Genomic DNA, 18,427 nt, shown 5'->3' with positions numbered 1-18,427 from the left:
GCCGTGTTATATGCTGCCCCCTCAGCCCTGTGGGCCATAAGCGGAGCCCTAGCAGTCCGAGTTCTTCCCTCTCCTGCAGCTGTGGTAGTTCCGGAATGCAGGGAGCTCGGAGCACTGAGCTAGGTCTGCGTCCTGCGCCTATGCGGCTCCGTCTCCGCGGCTCCGTCTCCGCACTTCTCCCTTCCCTCCTCTCCCGCTAGCGCGATTCGCCCACCTTTAGGTGAATTCAGTAGTGGGCCTCTTCATCTTGCCTGTCTGCTGTGCAGGGAGTCCTTTGTGGAGTTATTGTTCAATTAGTTGTAAATTCCAGGGGAGCTTTATAGAGATTCACCTCACGCCGCCATTTTGATGACCGCATCTCCCTTAAGGTGACAACACTTGGCAGCAATATGTTGCCCACAGCACAATATCAGAACAGAGATCCCCTGTCTATATTGGTGATGGTGGATACATTGAGTTTATTAAAACCAAATCCACTCCAGAGTCCCTTTAGAAGGGAGGAACCATCCAGAACAAGAAGTCAGCCTTTCGTCTCCTGTCATTGCACCTCACACTATTAACAGTGGGTATCTCAGAAGTTGGGCAATTTGCAGGTGGAGAGTTTTGTTTTTTACTCTACACCTCATTGTGTGGCTTGAATTTTTTTCAAGGCATGTGTATCATTTTTTAAAACAAGAACAACAACCTCAAACCTGTCCTGTCAACCAGTAATTTTAATGAAAAGGACTACATATGAGGTTGTAGTGAGAGGCTTGTTTAAAAAAATAAAAAGATTCCATTTAATGCTACTTTCAGTGAAGCCTGCTTTAAATGGCCTGGTAGAAAAAGTTTCCTCTTTTATTTGCTGATGTTTGTGTGCAGGGTAAAAATGATGGGTCATAATGGATGTTCATGTTACTTTTAAGTGCCTTTTGCCCTTTAAAATGTGCATATGTCTTTTCTGTAGAGCCAGGAAAGTGCAAAGCCGATGAGACAGCCTCTAAATACAAAGGGACATATAAGTGGCCCTCAACCAACCCTACTGAGATAGCCCAAACTAGATGCCTGAAAAATGAGGCTGGAAACACTACTAGAATCTGGTATGTAGCAGCCAAGTTCTAATTACTAGTTCAGATACACAAATTGGTTAATTGGGGACATGTTTCTATGTCATTTGTCTGAGTATGCTTTCTCTCTCCCCCTCTACTCTGTCTTTCTTTCTTTGTTTCTTTGTTTCTTTGTTTCTTTGTTTCTTTGTTTCTTTCTTTGTTTGTTTCTTTGTTTGTTTCTTTATTTGTTTCTTTGTTTGTTTGTTTGTTTGTTTCTTTCTTTCTTTCTTTCTTTCTTTCTTTCTTTCTTTCTTTCTTTCTTTCTTTCTTTCTTTTTTTCTTTCTTTCTTTCCTTCTTTCTTTCATCTTTTGGACCTACTTAAGCATACAATGCAACCTAATAACATTCCAGAAAAATTTTCAAGAAGACAAAAGAGAAAAAAGTCACTCGTGATGCCACTACCTGAACACAGTTGTTGTCAGGTTGGCATATCATATTTTTTTCATCTAGCCTTTCACTGCATTCCTTTCAGTTTTATGTAGTGGTAATCATTGTCTTCATATCAATAACCCTTTAACTCAGTGATTTATCAACATTTTCTATGTTTCACATTTGTCTTCATAAAGACCACTTCGAAAAACTGCCTCAGAAGCTACCTTGTGGATGGGCCATAATAATTTACTAAGTTACTTTTCTATTGTTGACTTTGTCATTTTCCTTCTTAAAATCATCATTCCTTCTTTTTCTTTCTGCTGTTAGTCGTTTGTGCCATTAAGTTAAGTGGGCAGACCAGAGGGGCAGCAGGTTTTTGACAGAGGCTTAAAAGCTGTCTTTTGGAGGGCAACATCTTGAACTGTAGTCTACCTCTTCCTCCCTATGTCTAATTAGTCAGCAAATCATGTGGCTTTTATGGTCACAATCAGAGCTCACATCTAGCTTTTCTTTGCCAACTCCACTGCTACTGCCCTGGCACAGACTCTTACTATCTCTTGCCCACTTTTAGAACAGTCTCCTTGCCTTCTAACTGTCCACTAACCCCCGGATAGACTCCATACTGCTGCCAGTGTGATTTTCCTAAAATATGCTTGCTGTCATATCACTCTCTCACTCTGGTTTCACACTGACTCAAGAATTAAGTCCAAACCTCTAAATACAGTACTCAAGACCTGCAGGCTCTCTTCTTTACCATGTTCCAGGCCAAAAGCGCCATTTGCCCTTGTGGACTCAATGGGTACTTTCTCCGTGTCTTTCTCTGCTTTCACTCTTTTCTATGCTTAGAGGGGGTAGGGGTGCTTTCTCCATCTCTGTCCTTTCAGCAACCAGCTTAGCTCAAAAGTTGCAAGTCTAAGAGTTCCTTACTTGGTGGTTTGATAGATTTAGTTTTGTTTATAAGGCTTTCTATCTCATATCTTACCTGTTAAGTGTAGTTATATTTACAGTCTCAAACCACCAATTTACAAGCTCCTCTAGGGACCAGACCCTACCCTATTTGTCTTCACTGCCTACTACCAGTCTTAGAACATAGTGGGTACTCAATAAATGCATTAGCTGACTTGAAACAAATTGGTTTGAATTGGATGAGGCATAGGAGAGGGTGGATGATGGCGGCCATGAGCTACAGGGGATGCTATATTAATTGTCTTGAGTAAATTAATATGCTAAGATAGACACCACAGTCTAACAGGAACAGGGGTAAGAAGGAAAAGTGAGGGTAAGGAGTCATGTCCAGATGGGCAAAATCTCTGCCTTGACTCTTGGTCTGCTGGACATTGTCATGCCCCATCTCAGGCTCTCTTGCCTGTTTATACCTCCTGCATGGAGAACCTAGATTCACTTCCTTCCCAAGGACAAAGTTTTCTTCACTTTCTAAACACTGGACTCCTTTGCTATCTTAGCCAGGAGACTGGGAGTGGAAGAAAGGGAGGTGTGCCAAAGATAAAACTTGATCCTTCACCATTTGCTTTAAGACTGTTCTGGCCCCATCCTCCAATAAGAAAGCTTATTGTTCCTCTCGCCTCTCTTTTTCAGCTCAATCAGTATCGACACAGGCAGATCTCAGTGGGAAAAACCAAAGTTTAAACAATGCAAATTGCTTCGAAGACTTCCTGATAAGATTGTGGATCTTGCTAATATTACTATCAGTGATGGTAAGACTGTTCTGTACACATTGGAGAAATAATAGAACCTCAGTTAGTCTACTTGACCTGAGACCAGAGAGAGTACAGGCAAACCCTCACTTAGGAAAATCCACCCTACAGAAATCCAGTTTCAGAAAATGTTGATGGAGGTAGGAGTAGGGCATGACAAGTTAGGACTATAAGTATTTTTTGTTTTATATTTTTTTATTATATAATTTTTGGCTAATTGTTTCTCATTTTAATTTTTAAAAGTTTTAATAAAAAATACTTCACATAGTTCAGTATTGAAAAAAAATACACAGTCAAACACCTCTTTCCCACTGCTGATAGCCACATTAGCTATTCAGCTAATATCCACAGAGATATTTTATGCATCTCTAAGGGAATTTATACGTGTGTGTATGTCTGTGTGTGTGTGTGTGTGTGCATATTCATATAGATACACATGGTTATGTAGGTTCTCCCTCCCTTTTTGTACACAAACTGGAATCTGCTGTACATGCTGTGCTGCACCTTGCTTTTTTCTCTTAATAATATGTTGGATAAATTATCATATTAGTACATGAAGAGCTTCCTTATTCTTTTTTTCACTACATTGTATTATATTTCATGGATATGCCACAGTTTATTTCTTTAACTTGTTTCCTATGGATGGATATTTAAGTTGTTGATAACATTTTGTTTTTAGAAAGCTGCTTTAATGGATATCATTCATGTGCCATATTGCACAAACTGGGTATTCTTGAAGCATAAATTCCTAAAAGTAGAATTGCTGGCTCAATCATACTTTTTAAAAAAAATTATTAAATATATTGGGGTGATATTGGTTAGTAAAATTATAAAGGTTTCAAGTGTACAATTCTATAATACATCATCTATATGTTGCATTGTGTGTTCACCACCCAGAGTCAATCATACTTTTGATGGTGTCAAAATGCTCTCTGTAATAGTAGCACCAATTTCTAAACCCACTTTCAAGGTATGAAAGTGCCAGTTTCAGAACACCTTCATCAACACAGCATGTTATCAGACTTTTGGATCTTCAGTGATTTGATAAGCAGAAATTGCTACCTCAGTGTAGAATAAAATTTTTACGGAGATATTCATATATCATAAAATTCACCCATTTAATGTGTAAAATTCCATGGTTTTTAGTATATTCTCTTGATTGTGTGATCATTGCCACTAATTCCAGAATATTTTAATCTCACCAAAAAGAAACCCTGTACACATTAGCAGTTACTCTTCATTCCCCCCTTTTTCCAGCCCCTGAAAACCTCTAATCTACTTTCTTCTTTTAATTTTATTTATTTTATTTTTATTTTTTTTATTAGTTTCAGGTGTACAAGACAAGGTAATACTTAGACGTTCATCATTTATATCCCTCACACTGTGAACCCCCCTCCCCCCATCCATTATCCCTCCGACCTCACACCCAGCCATCACATTATATATATAAAATTATAGTTGGCATTCATTAATGTTTAGCTTCTGGTGTGCAATGCCATGATCAGGCATCCACATTATCTCTGAGGTGGTCTCCAAAATAGGACGCATGTCCATAGGATACCCAACAAAATCATTACGACATCATTGAATAAGTTCCCCAAATTAATTTTCAGAAAACCCTGAGGCCATCTTGTGGTTACCAGCTGCTTCCTAATCCCTTCACCTTTCCTCTTATCCCCAATAATTTTATTTTGTTGTGACAACACTTAACATGATGTCTACCCTGTTGATAAATTTTCAAGGGCCTAATACACGACTATTGACTATAATAGGTACAATATTGTACAACAGATCTCTAGAACTTATTCATCTTATTTAATGGAGACTTTATGCGTGTTGATTAGTAACCCCCCCATTTCCCCTTCCCGCAGCCTCCGACAACCACCATCTACCCTGTGCTTCTGTGAGTTCAACTATTTTTTTTAGATTTCACATGTAAGTGAGATCTTGCAATATATATATAATATATGTATTATATATATTATATGTACATATTATATAATATATATAATAATATATATATTGCACAATCTCACACACACACACATATATACACATATACATACATACATATACACACACATATATATATGCATATATATATATATATATATATATATATATATATATATATATATAATTTTCTTTATCCGTTTATCTCTTGATGGACACTTAGGCTATTTTTATATCTTGGCTATTGTGAATAATGCTGCAAAGAACATGGGAGTGCAGATATCTCTTTAAGGTAGTGATTTCATTTCTTGTCGCTATGTACCCAGAAATGGGATCGCTGGATCATATGGTAGTTCTATTTTGAACTTTTGAGAAACCTCTATACTGTTTTCCATAATGACTGAACCAACAGTGTACAAGGGTTCCCTCTTCCCCACACCCTTGTCAACTTTTACCTCTTGATTTCTGATAATAGCCATTCTAACAGGTATGAGATGATATCTCATTATGGTTTATTTTAACTTTTATTTATTTAAGTGTTTTTTTCCAGGACCCATCAGCTTCAAGTCAAGTAGTTGTTTCAATCTAGTTGTGGAGGGTGCACAGTGGCCCATGTGGGGGTCAAACTGGAAACCTTGTTGTTAAGAGCACCACACTCTAACCAACTGAGCTAACTGGCCACCCCTCATTGTGGTTTTGATTCGCATTTCCCTGATGATTACTGATGTTGAGTAATGTTTCATATATCTATTGGCCTTGTGTATGTCTTCTGAGAAATGTCTGTTCGAGTCCTCTCATTTTTAAGTTTTAAGTAAGTTTTTATTTTTCAATTACAGTTCACATACAATATATTACTTTCAGGTGTACAACATAGTGATTAGACATTTATATAACTTACAAAGTGATCACCCTGGTAAATCTAGTATCCATCTGACACCATACATAATTATTACAATACTATTGACTATATTCTCTATGCTATGCTTCACATCCCCATAACTATTTTGTAACTACCAATTTTTACTTCTTGATCCTTTCCCCTTTTTCACCCATTCCTCCAAGCCCCCTCCCATCTGGCAACCATCAAAATCTTCTCTGTACCTATGAGTTTGTTTGTTCGTTTATTTTGTTTTTCAGATTCCATATATAAGTGAAATTATATGGTATCCTGTGTCTGGCTTATTTCACTTAGCATAATACCCTCTAGATCCATCCATTTTGTTGCAGATGGCAAGATTTCATTCTTTTTTATGGCTGAGTAATATTCCATTGTATGTATGTACCACCTCTTATTTATCCATTCATCTCTTGATGGACTCTCAGGTTGCTTCCTTATTTTGGCTATTGTAAACAATGCTGCAGTGAACCTATGGATGCATATGTCTTTTCAAATTAGTGTTTTGGGTTTCTTTGGATGAATATCCCGAAGCAGTATTACTGGGTCCTTCTTTATCTTATTATATAGCCTTTGTTTTAAAGTATATTTTGTCTGGTATAAGTATTGCTATCTCAGCTTTATTTTTCATTTACATTTTCATGAAGTGTCTTTTTCCATCCCTGTACTTTTGTTTTCTGTGTGTCTTTAGATCTGAAGTGGGTCCCTTGTAGACAGCATATGTAAGGGTCTTGTTTTCTTATCCATTCAGCCACCTGATGTTTTTTGATTGGAGCATTTAATCCATTTACATTAATTTAAATTAATTGTTGATATATTTGTCCAGTTTTCCCAGCACCATTAATTGAATAAACTGTCTTTACCCCAGTATGTATTCCTGCTTCCTTTGTCATAGATTAAATGACCATATGAGCATTGGTTTATTTCTGGGCTGTCTATTCTGTTCCATTCGTCTATATGTCTGTCTTTATATGAACACCACACAGTTTTGATTACTGTAGCTTTGTAGTATATTTTGATATCAAGGAGCTTGATGACTTTGTTCTACTTTCTCAAGATTGATTTGATTATTTGGGTTTTTGTGTGTGTGTGGTTCTGTATGAATTTTAGAATTGCTTTTTCTATTTCTGTAAAAAACAAAAATATCATTGGCTAAGCTAGTTCAGTGAAATCTAGTTCTCCTGCAGTGTACATCCTCTGATGCACCTCCTTAAACGATGCAGTGTTCATGTACACAGTTTCCCTGACCACCAGGGATGACTATTTCTAGCTGGGTTCTCTCTGACTGTCTCTTTCTCTGTTCTCTCTGCTAAGTTTCTGGCTGGTCTGCTTCTATTGCTATCACTTCCAGCTGTTAGTGTCATAATTGCTAGTTGATTGCTCTGTTGTTTTTGGCAAAACCTTGGGGCATAAATTGCTCCATGATCTTATCCAATTAAAGTCTGTCCCCCTTGGCAGGGGCAGAGTGTTGCCAGTCTTTGAGGCTTTCTCCTATACTCATCTGGGCAAAATATCTCTCTTATGGGGCAAGAGTTTGGCGTGGTTGTGGTACCGATTAATGTGTCCTTTGTCAGATGTGTCACCAGGGCTTTCTCTATGGAGCAGGAGCTTTGTGTGTATTTAGGAGGAAGGGGGACTTATGTCTGACGCTCAACTGCTGCCACTGCTCAGTATGGATGTACCACAACCCAGTGTTGGAAAGATGGGAACTGCCAATGTTCACCGGCTGTCAAATCCACCCCAGGGACCTGAGGTTGATGGTGACTACTACTTGAATGTCTAGCCCAATGGAACAATTCTTCCACAAGGCAGGGCTGTGGGGGATGGGTACAGTTCCTGGCTCAAATGCCATGGCCTTCCTCTGTTCTTACCAAGTTTCTATAGATTTTGTTGAATAAATGCATCGCAATTTGTTACAAGATCTCCCATCAATCTCCAGAGACTTTGGATGATTGTCTTTGCTAATTTTGACTAGTGTAATAGATGTCTCTCTTGGTGATCTTATTCCCAAGCCCCTCCTTACAGCACCATTCTGAAAGTCCTGCCTTTCCTTATTGGTGTTTTTAAAGTACGCATAAAAGTTTTCCTCGTAGAGTTTCAGTTTATACACAACTTCTCAAGCATAGCTCCACAGCACAAAGTGGGTCCACCCCACAATGAATAGTTGGAAGTTGAGGCACAGGCATTGTAGGCACGGCAGAAGAGCCAGGGCATTGCTTTTATTCTAATTTAAATTTATTTATTGGGGTGACAATTGTTAATGAATTTACATAATTTCAGGTGTACAATTCTGTATTACATCAACTATAAATCCCATTGTGTGTTCACCACCCAGAGTCAGTTCTCCTTCCATCACCATATATTTGATCCCCCTTACCCTCATCACCCACCCCCCACCCCCTTACCCTCTGGTAACCACTAAACTATTGTCTGTGTCTATGAGTTTTTGTTTCTCATTTGTTTGTCTTGTTTTTGGTTTATATATTTGCAGGGCATTGCTTTGAGGCAGTGAACTTCTCAGACTCGTCTTCCTTGCAGAAGATGTAAATTTGAGATCCTTGCCAAGGCATATCTAGAAGAATTAGAAAAGCAAGCACAGCTCTGATGATTTCTAGAACTGAAGTAATGAGTCAGGGCAATAGGGAGTGTTGCAGCTTGAAGTCAGTGGGCGGCGAGAGAGACAGAGAGAGAGAGAGAGAGAGAGAGAGAGAGAGAGAGAGAGAGAGAGAGAGAGAGAGAGAAATCTATGTCTCACATTGACCTTCCTCCTTCTGAGTGACACATTTTTCTTAGACATGCTAATGGAATTTTCTCTGTGGAAGAAAAAGTTAACAAACAACCATAATAACAACAAAAGCATTGCATTAGGTTGAGATTTTTAGAAAATTAGTGGTCAGAAGTCACTTTTAAAAAAATCTGCAGAAGAAGAGAACAGTTGGTTGGTGGCTGTAATGAATAACTGAAAAGTAAACTATTAAGTTTATTAGCTTTGGAGGAATCCTTCTTTTCTCCATGTAAGTTAGAAGCTTCATGAAAAATGAGTACAATGTAAAGGAAAGAAAATACGTTCATTTTGAAATAATTTTTCTTTTGCTTTCAATCTTGGTGACAGACATTAGATACCTTGGTTGGAGAAAACTCTTCAAGTTCCCATTGAAGAGTTCATTTCTTTTAACTCCTGAATATCACAGAGTTAGAAAAGGTACCCTTATTTCAAAGGTCTGTGGGTTCTTTGCTGTGCTCATTTTTTTTAACCTCCATGATATTGAAGATGCATCACACTCTAATGAAGTTGGCTGAAACCTTTCACAAAACTGTCTCCTGTCTGTGTCCATCCCATTGTTGGGGCAGGATAGTGTGTGATTGAGACAGAACAATGTAATTCCCAGATGTCAGGGAGAACTGCAAAGCACTGGAGTTTCCAACCCCCAACACCATAGAGAAAAGAGATCAAAGAACAGATGCTGGAGTAGAAAGTGATATTGAGGAACACTAGCTTTGAAATCAAACGGGCCTGGATTAAATCTGGGTTAGAACCTCTATGTCTTTATTTCTTAATTTGTAGAAAGGGGATAATATTAATACACACCACGTAGTGTTATTGTGATGGTTAAGTGAGAAAATGATGTACAATGCCTTGCTGTGGTATCTTGTCTCCCAAATGCCCACTATTGATTCATTCCCTTCTTGTCAACTGGGAGTTAAAGCAGGGTTGGCTTGTGTCTATTTAGCCCAATAGAAATTGGCAGTGGTGACACTGTGCCAATTATGGCACTAACTTTCAAGAGGACTGGAAGTTTCTGCTTCCTTTTTCTTGGCACCCTCTCATTTGGGATTCTTCTTCTCAGAGCCCATAGACCATGCCATAAGAAGCCCAAACAGGGGTGTGCTGGAAAATGTTTAAGAACCAGCTCTATCCAAACAAAGTAATGATTCGTAGCATTTGCTGATTTCCTTGGTGTGATACTTCCCCCCAGCTGCATACAAACTACACCATGTCGTCATGGAAGATGAAATTGGTAAGAGATGCACAGATGCAGTAGATATAAAATAATAAGAAGAGCGTAGATTATGAAAATGTAGCAAAGTAATTAAGAAGTGCTAAGGTTTGAGTCTCACCATCATTTTTAATATGCGTTATTTCATTGCAAATATATGTAATTTAGTTTTTAATGATGGCTGTGTTTAACAACCAGCTCACAAAATTCCTACACTTTAACCATTGGTTCTCACACAATTGGTGATACATGCTAGCTCCAGTACACCACAAGCCAGATCCAGCAAGCCACTGGGAGAAGCCGTGTGTAGGGAACAGCAACAACTGACCCAACTAACCAGTCCATGGCAGCGTCAACTGACAGCCAAGTTGAGGAAGCCATTTTGGACTCCCAGTCCAGTCTAGCCTTAAGGTGACTCCAGTCCCAGCTGCCATCTGATTGCAAGTGCTTGAGAGAACCCAATGAAAACTGCTCAGCTGATCCCAATCAATGCAGAGAACCGCAAGGGATAATAATAAATTGTTGTTTTAAACTATTAAATTTTAGGGTGATTTGTTATGCAGGAGTAGAGAACTGGAATACTCATTCATAAAAATTGTACGATAAATAACAGATATTGTTTTGATTGTTGCAATTACTATCAGATTGATTGTAATCATTTTAAGCAACAGGGATCTATTTATTTTATACCAATTAAGGGAAGATTCCTTTTATTGCCTTTGCTTAGGGACTTAAATTTTTACACAGAGTGTAACTTGTCCTGAATTTTACTTAAAAACAGTGTAACTCTAGATGAAAAGTCTAGAATTACTTTCTACAAAATAGTTAGTCTCCTAGGGGCCTGTTGTTTACTTTCATTCTGCCACAGCAGAGACTGCATGAAGTGAAATCACACCACTGCAGCCCAAAGAATAATGACCCCAGGTAGGCAGCTCGGCTATCCCATTTACAAGAAAGCCTGAACAATTTAATAACAGCAGTGGAAAGATCTGTGAATGAGCATGCTATACTTTTCTTCCATCCCTAGTCTTATATTTTTCTCAGTTTCTTTAAGTGATCAGAAGATAGCTGTAACAGGGACAAAATGTTAATTTGGATGTAATTAGTACAGTCTTATTCAATCTCCCTGCTTCCCTCCATCTCCTCAGAGAGAACTCTCTGTCGACTCAGTTCTTATGTAAGCCATTGTTAGGCAGAGTGGGGTAATGGTTAAGGGGGGGGGTTGAGAAGATCTCAGTTAAGATTGCTTAATTTACATTGACAATGACAAAGAGTTGTTGAGAGAGAGAGAGAGACAGAGAGAGACAGAGAAAGAGACAGAGAGAGAGAGACAGAGAGAGAATGAATATAAAGCGAAAAAATGAGATGAAAAGGGAGAAAGACAAAAATAGACTGTTATAGGCTGTGTTGGGCATAAACTTGGTGGAAGGCTTCCACCAAGGTAGGAGAGAGATTTGGGGAGATACTGCCAACTGCGAAGCACATTAAAATAGAGGGAGAAAGAGAAAGAGAGAGAGAGAGAATAATGTTCATGCTTTATTATTTTGTTTTCCCAAACAGAGTTACTTCTTTGTAATGTAACCTGGGTTAAGTGTGTTATGAGTGTAATATCTCTCTGGAATCTTTCTCAACAGATTGTATTTTTAAATTATTTTCCATTATATTTTGATTACTGGACTTGAATGTGAGTACTTTAAGCTAGAAGGGTACCACAAGGGAGCTCAGCTTTATATGTGTTGTATTGAACTAAAATCTGATTTGTGTTGTGTTTAACAAGCTCTTAACTTTAAAAGTGGGCAATGACGGGTGGCCAGCTAGCTCATTTGGTTAGAGCTTGGTGCTGGTAGCACCAAGGTCGCTGGTTCGATCCCCGCATGGGCCACTGTGTGCTGTGCCCTCCTTAAAAACAAACAAGCAAAAAAACTAAAAAACGTGGATAATGATTCAAACAACAACAACAAAAAGAGTTTTTAAAAAGCATTTATGAGACAATGAAGAACATTTGAGCACTGACTGGATATTTGATGATTTTGAGTATTATTGCTAAATTTTTAAAGATATGATATTGGTATTGTGGTTATGACAAACAAAGGTCCTTTGTTTTAGAAGTGCATACTGAAGTATTTATGAATGAAATGATATGGTATGTGGAATTTACTTTAAAATAATCTGGAGTTGGGGGAAAGTGGGTGGAAGTGTAGATAAAATCAGATTAGCTCTTCATTGACACTTGTTGAAGTTAGGAGATTCATGAGGTACATGGGAATTCATCAGACTATTCTTTCTGCTTTTGTGCATGTTTGAAAATTTCCATAATAAAAAGTGAAGAAAAGGTGGGTGAGTTAATATCTATTGTTCTTACTCTCTAGAAAAATCTAATGAAGTTGCTTTTTTTTTTGTTATGTGGTCCATATTTGCTTTTTTTCTGTGGGCTGCTGGTTCTTGACAGAAAAACATAATCACCACCCTTGATTATGAAAACATAGACCGAGTGTTTGCTGATATTTGAGTACAAGTGGGATCTACTTAACTCAATCCAATACTCAAAAGTCTTGACTTAATTAGAATCTAATTGCAAGATAATTCTTCAGTGACAAAAAGGTTTCCCTGGTGTATTAAGAAAAAAAAGGATTTTAATGAATAAAAACTTGACTTGTGTGCTACTTTCTGAGATTCCATCTATTGTAGAAATTGAGGTCCAACATTTTCCTTCTGTAAACTTTGTTACCTTGCTATGTATTTCCATTTCACTACCTTTACTTTTTAAAGGAAAGGAAGCAGATCAGCATGGCCCCAAACTAACTAATGCAGGTTTCATGTGTTGATTTTGTTTCTCCAGAGAATGCAGATGATGTTGCAGAGCACATTTTAAATTTGATAAATGAATCCCCCTCTCTGGATGAAGAAGAAACAAAGATTATTGTTTCTAAATTATCCGATATTTCACAATGTGATGAGATAAGTATGAACCTAACTCAGATTATATTACAAATAATAGATGCTGCTTTGGGAAAGCAAACCAATTCAGCTTCTGATCTGCATGAAGTAAGCAATGAGTAAGTTTTAATACTTCGGTAAAATAAATTATTTCATGAAATGTAAAATATTTGTTATTATTTTTTTAACATATAGTAATCACCAATGTTAAAAGTCAAGCAGTGGTGTATTGAAAAGTCAGTTAGTACCATACAGTGGGGTCATCCTACTCACATCCCAATTGTGCAAGAATGCATTCAAATTATAACTGAATCTTAATGGTAATGACTTTCCAAATAAATAATTACTGCAAACCAAACTTCTGATCTATTTCCCCATCCCTGGTGCTTCTCTAATGTTCCCCATTTCTATAAAATGCATCCACTCAATGCTCAAGCAAAAAACGTGAGAATAAACGTAGTTACCTCCTTCTACCCCACAACCAGTCAATAACCAAGACTTGCATGAGGCATTGTACATAGTTTTCTAATCCCTTAAATATTCCTGGTATCCATCTACTTCTCTCCATCTCCACCACCATCACCCTAGTCCTAGCCCCATTTCTCCCAGCGGACTTTCTACAGTAACTTACTAATTGGTCTCCCTGCTCTGCTCTTGCCTCTCTATGGTCTATTTTCTATACAGCAGCCAGAATGAACTTTTAATGCATATATCAGATCATGCCATTCTCTTGCTTTTAAAACCACTCAGTGGCATCTGTTATGTTGCATTGTACACCTGAAACTAATAAAAGAAAAAACAAAACCGAAAAACCACTCAGTGGCTTTCTGTTACATGTAGAATAAAATCCAAATTTCTTGACCTATGAAATGCTGCAGGATCTGGCTTTATATACAACAATTTCATTTAATCTTGAAGACAATCTTTTGAGATGAGTGCTAGTATTACCTCTGACTTTGTAGGTGAGGAAATGAAAGCTCCATGAGGTTATATTATTTGCCCAGCATAATTAGAAATTAGAGGAGCTAAGATTTTGACCTCAGTCTGTCTGATTCCAAAGCCAGTGCTCTTGTCTAATAATTCCTAAACAAAATAAAGATAGTGATTAAAACTCAAAGAAAAGTCTCATATTGAGGAGGAACTCTTGTAAGGAGGATGGGTTTTACATTTAAAAAGTAGAAATGTTCTCTACCTGTGTTCCCTTGCAGAATTCTGAGGATAATCAAGCGTGCTGGTCACAAGATGGAGTTTTTTGGGAGGACAGCAAATCTGACGGTGGCCAGCCTGGCTTTGGCTGTCCTGCGAGTGGACCACACATTTGAAGGCATGGCCTTTAGTATTCACTCCTACGAAGAAGGCACAGACCCTGAGGTGAGTGCAGCTCAGGGAACGGAGAGCCAGTCAGCCAAGTCTTGTTCTAAGTCTCCATTCATTTACTCTTTGGGAAGGAGAGGAGGCACTTTTTGTAAGGTTTTAATCTTCAACAGACCTTATGAAAATACAAATATCCCAGGGAAGATTCATATATAACCTGTAGTAGGCTAACACCTTGGCTAGAATGGTGCCCATAAGATGTGCAGTGATACCACCTTTGGCCCTGTGACCCGAAATCATCTCAAGTGTTAGTTTACTATCTGGTATCATTTATGGAGCACTTATTATATGTTGGGCATTGTACTACTGCCTCCTTTGTACAGATAAGGAAATAGAGAAGTTAAGTAACTTGCCTAAGGACACACAGCCTAGTGGCTCAGCCAAGATTCAAACTGATGTCTGGCTGGCTTTAAAGCCTGGGCCCTTTCCACCATACCACGGTATCTCACCCTTTGGTAGGCCATAGGTTACCGATACATGCTCAAAACAAGTTGAGAGAGCAGCATTTTTAAACTTATGGTTAAAAAACTCATAAAGTTTACATACAGGGAAAGGCACCAATTCTAAGTATACGTTCTCTGAATTTTGACAAATGTGTACATCTGTGTAAGTTAAACTCGTATCATGATATAGAATTTTACTATCACTCCTAAAAGTCCCCTCATGCCTCTTCCCAGCCAATCCCTGAAACTACTGCCTCCATTGGCAACCACTATTCTGATATTTTTTTACCATAGTTTTGCCTGTTCTAGAACTTTATCTAAATGGAATTATATAGTATGTACTGTCTTGTAGAAGGTTTCTTTCATGTAGCATGTTTTTTTTGTTGTTGAGATTCATTCTGTTGTTTAGATCTATTATTCTTCTTTATTGCTTGGCAATATTCTATTATATGGATATATCATAGATTTTTGTGTGTCTATTCTCCTATTGATGGACATTTGGATTATTTCCAGTTTTTGACTATTATGATAATGCTGCATTGGACATTCATGTAAAAGTCTTTGTGTGGACATATGTTTTCATACATCTTGACTAAATACCTAGAAATGGAATTGCTGGCTCATAAGATATATATTTAAATTTGCCAGAACCTATCATATTGTTTTCTAAAGTGGTCAGTGATGTGATTTTTCATTTTGTTTTTTTAAATTTTATTGGGGAATATTGGGGGACATTGTGTTTCTCCAGGACCCATCAGCTCCAAATAATCGTCCTTCAATCTAGTTGTGGAGGGCGTAGCTCAGCTCCAAGTCCAGTCACCGTTTTCAATCTTTAGTTGTAGGGAGCGCAGCCCATCATCCCATGGCGGGAATTGAACCAGTAACCTTGTTGTTGAGAGCTCGCACTCTAACCAACTGAGCCATCCGGCTGCCCCACATTTTTGTCCTGGCCATTTGTATGTCTTCTTTGGTGACATATCTGGTAAAATCTTTTGCCCATTTTTTAATTGGATTTTTGTCTTCCTATTAATGAATTGTAAGCATTTTATTTTTTTTTACATATTCTGGATATAAGTAATTTATCAGATATATGTTTGAGAATATTTTCTGTGTGGCTTGCCTTTTTATTTCCTTGGTGGTGTCTTTTGATGACCATAAGTTTTGTTTTGTTTTTTTCTTTTTTTAAAAAAATTAGAGTTTATTGGGGTGACAACTGTTAGTAAAGTTACATGGATTGCAGGTGCACAATTCTGTAATACATCATCTATAAATCCCATTGTGTGTTCACCACCCAGAGTCAGTTCTTCCATCACCATATATTTGATCCCCCTTACCTTCATCTCCCTCCCCCCACCCCCTTTACCCTCTGGTAACCACTAAACTATTGTCTGTGTCTATGAGTTTTTGTTTCTTCATTGGTTTGTCTTGTTCTTTTGTTGTTTTCAGTTTCATATCCCACATATCAGTGAAATCATAGGGTTCTCTGCTTTTTCTGTCTGACTTATTTCGCTCAGCATAATAATCTCAAGATCCATCCATGTTGTCACAAATGGCACTATTTCATCTTTTCTTAAGGTGGAATAGTATTCTATTGTGTATATATAGCACAACGGAATGGGAGAAGATTTTTGCAAACAACGCCTCTGTTAAGGGGCTAATATCCAAAATATATATGGAACTCATACAACTCAACAACAACAAAAAATAATCCAATTAAAAAACTGGCCAGAAGACCTGAATAGACACTTTTCCAAAGACTTACAAATAATCAATAGACATATGAAAAAATGAGCATAAGTTTTAATTTTGATGTAGTATAACTTATCATTTTTTTCTTTTATGAATAACAATATATGGCTTGTCTAAGAAATCTTTGCCTACCAGCCGGTCATGAAGATATTTTCTTATCCTTTCCTTTACAAAATCTATGGTTTTAGCTGTATGTTTAGGACCATAATGCTAACTAATTGAACTAAATTAGGATGAGGTGTGGTGTGGTGTATGGTTTGGAGTTCATTTTGTTCTATATAGATATCTAGTTATTCTAGCACCATTTATGGAAGACTTTTCTTTCCCCATTGGCTTGCTTTGGCACCTTTGACCAAAAAAAATCAAATACTCATGTAAATGTAGGTCTATTTCTTCACCATCTCCTCTCCTTTCCTTTTGGGACTCCAATTACACGTTTGTAAGATTTTTTCTTGCTGCCCCATAGGTCCCTGAGACTCTGTTCACGTTTTAAAATAACTTTACTACCTATCCTTCTGATAACATTATTTCTATTGATCTTCAAGTTCATTAACTGTATCTTCATGTTAATACTGAACCTATCCAATAGTTTTAAAAATTTTGATACTGTATTTTCAGTTCTAGAATTTCTGTTTTGTTCTCTTTCTTTGCTTCTGTTTCTCTGCTGTTATTTCCTCTTTTTGCATTAATTGCAGCCACATTTTATTTTAAAACCTGAGCATACTTATACTAGCAGCTTTAAAATCCTTGTCTGCTAATTCTGACAACTGAGTCATCTCAAAGTTGATCTCCATTGATTGTCTTTTCGTTAAAAATGGGTCACATTTGTTTTTTCTTCACATATTGAGTAATTTGGGATTATGTCCTGGATAGTGTGAATGTTATGTTGTGGAAACTCTGTATTCTACTATGTTCCTCTGAAGAGTATTGATTTTTGTTATACTAGGCAATTAACTTAGTTGGAATCAAACTGTAGATTCTATCTTTTGAATGGCAGCTCAAATCTCAGTTAGGTTCCTTTATCCTTATTTGGAGTCTGTCCTGTGAATATGTGGTTTAGAGGTTAGGCAGAGTGGATACACAGAATTTTGGCTCCCCGTTTTCCAGCTCTCTCTTCTCCAGCATTTACCCATGACCTTCCAGTGACTGTGATTGTCCTGACCTTTGTTTTCAGTTCTTTATGCCAGAGAGACTGCAGGTTTTGAGCATCCTTCACAATTTTAGTTTCAGCCTGCTTGATGGCTAAAAGCTGCAAAAAACAGTTAACTCACCTTGTGATGTTACCTTTTCCCAAGTGTCTTCTGTTCTGCAGAATCTGCCTCTTTTGTTTATTTTCCAGTGCCTGAGAGTCATGGTTATTTTGTATAGTTGTTTTACAGAAGGGTCAAGTCCATTAGGAGCCACTCGGCCATACTGGAAACAGATGTTGACTTCCCATTGTGTTTTGGTTACATATAGGGAATTCTATTATAGACGTTGATAGACAACCAAACCAATCAACCCCAATCACATTCTTGGTACCAGACTGCTTACATGTTGAAGCTAAATCATAACCTCTCCATGGTACCTGATTGCCCTAGCAGAATTCATTTGTGCCAGGAGAAGAGCCATATGGCTTTTGGGCTCACAAGTCATTTTTAGAAATATTATAAAAAAAAAAAGAAATATTATAAAATTTCATCTCCCCATGTTGCACCCAGCTAGATAATAGTACCCTGAGAGGCAGTATGGATAATGGAGAAAATGTGGGCCAAAATCACATATATTTTTGTAAAAATATATCCCAGCTGTGTGACCAGTCACTTAACCTTTCTGACCTTCCATTTCCTGATAGCATAATACAACATACCTCTCAGAGTTGACAGAAGGATTAAGTGAAAGAATGCATGTAAGAGTCCCATA

At 37.6% G+C, this 18,427-nt stretch overlaps 1 protein-coding gene across 1 annotated transcript in view; it reads left to right on the top strand.

Moving 5' to 3' along the window:
* ADGRG4 (adhesion G protein-coupled receptor G4) overlaps positions 1-18,427 on the top strand; it is a gene marked incomplete at both ends in the record, with an annotated part of 131,693 nt that overhangs the window by 78,383 nt on the left and 34,883 nt on the right. The window contains 4 exons of the mRNA XM_081042993.1: positions 947-1,079; positions 3,058-3,176; positions 12,862-13,078; positions 14,168-14,330. Of these exons, the coding sequence (XP_080899119.1) occupies positions 947-1,079; positions 3,058-3,176; positions 12,862-13,078; positions 14,168-14,330 (632 nt within the window). The remainder of the gene's footprint in view (positions 1-946; positions 1,080-3,057; positions 3,177-12,861; positions 13,079-14,167; positions 14,331-18,427) is intronic.

The sequence above is a fragment of the Rhinolophus hipposideros genome, assembly GCF_964194185.1.
Source record: "Rhinolophus hipposideros genome assembly, chromosome: X".
In the NCBI taxonomy this organism is placed as follows: domain Eukaryota; kingdom Metazoa; phylum Chordata; class Mammalia; order Chiroptera; family Rhinolophidae; genus Rhinolophus; species Rhinolophus hipposideros.
This window is presented reverse-complemented; position numbering and strand designations above follow the sequence as displayed.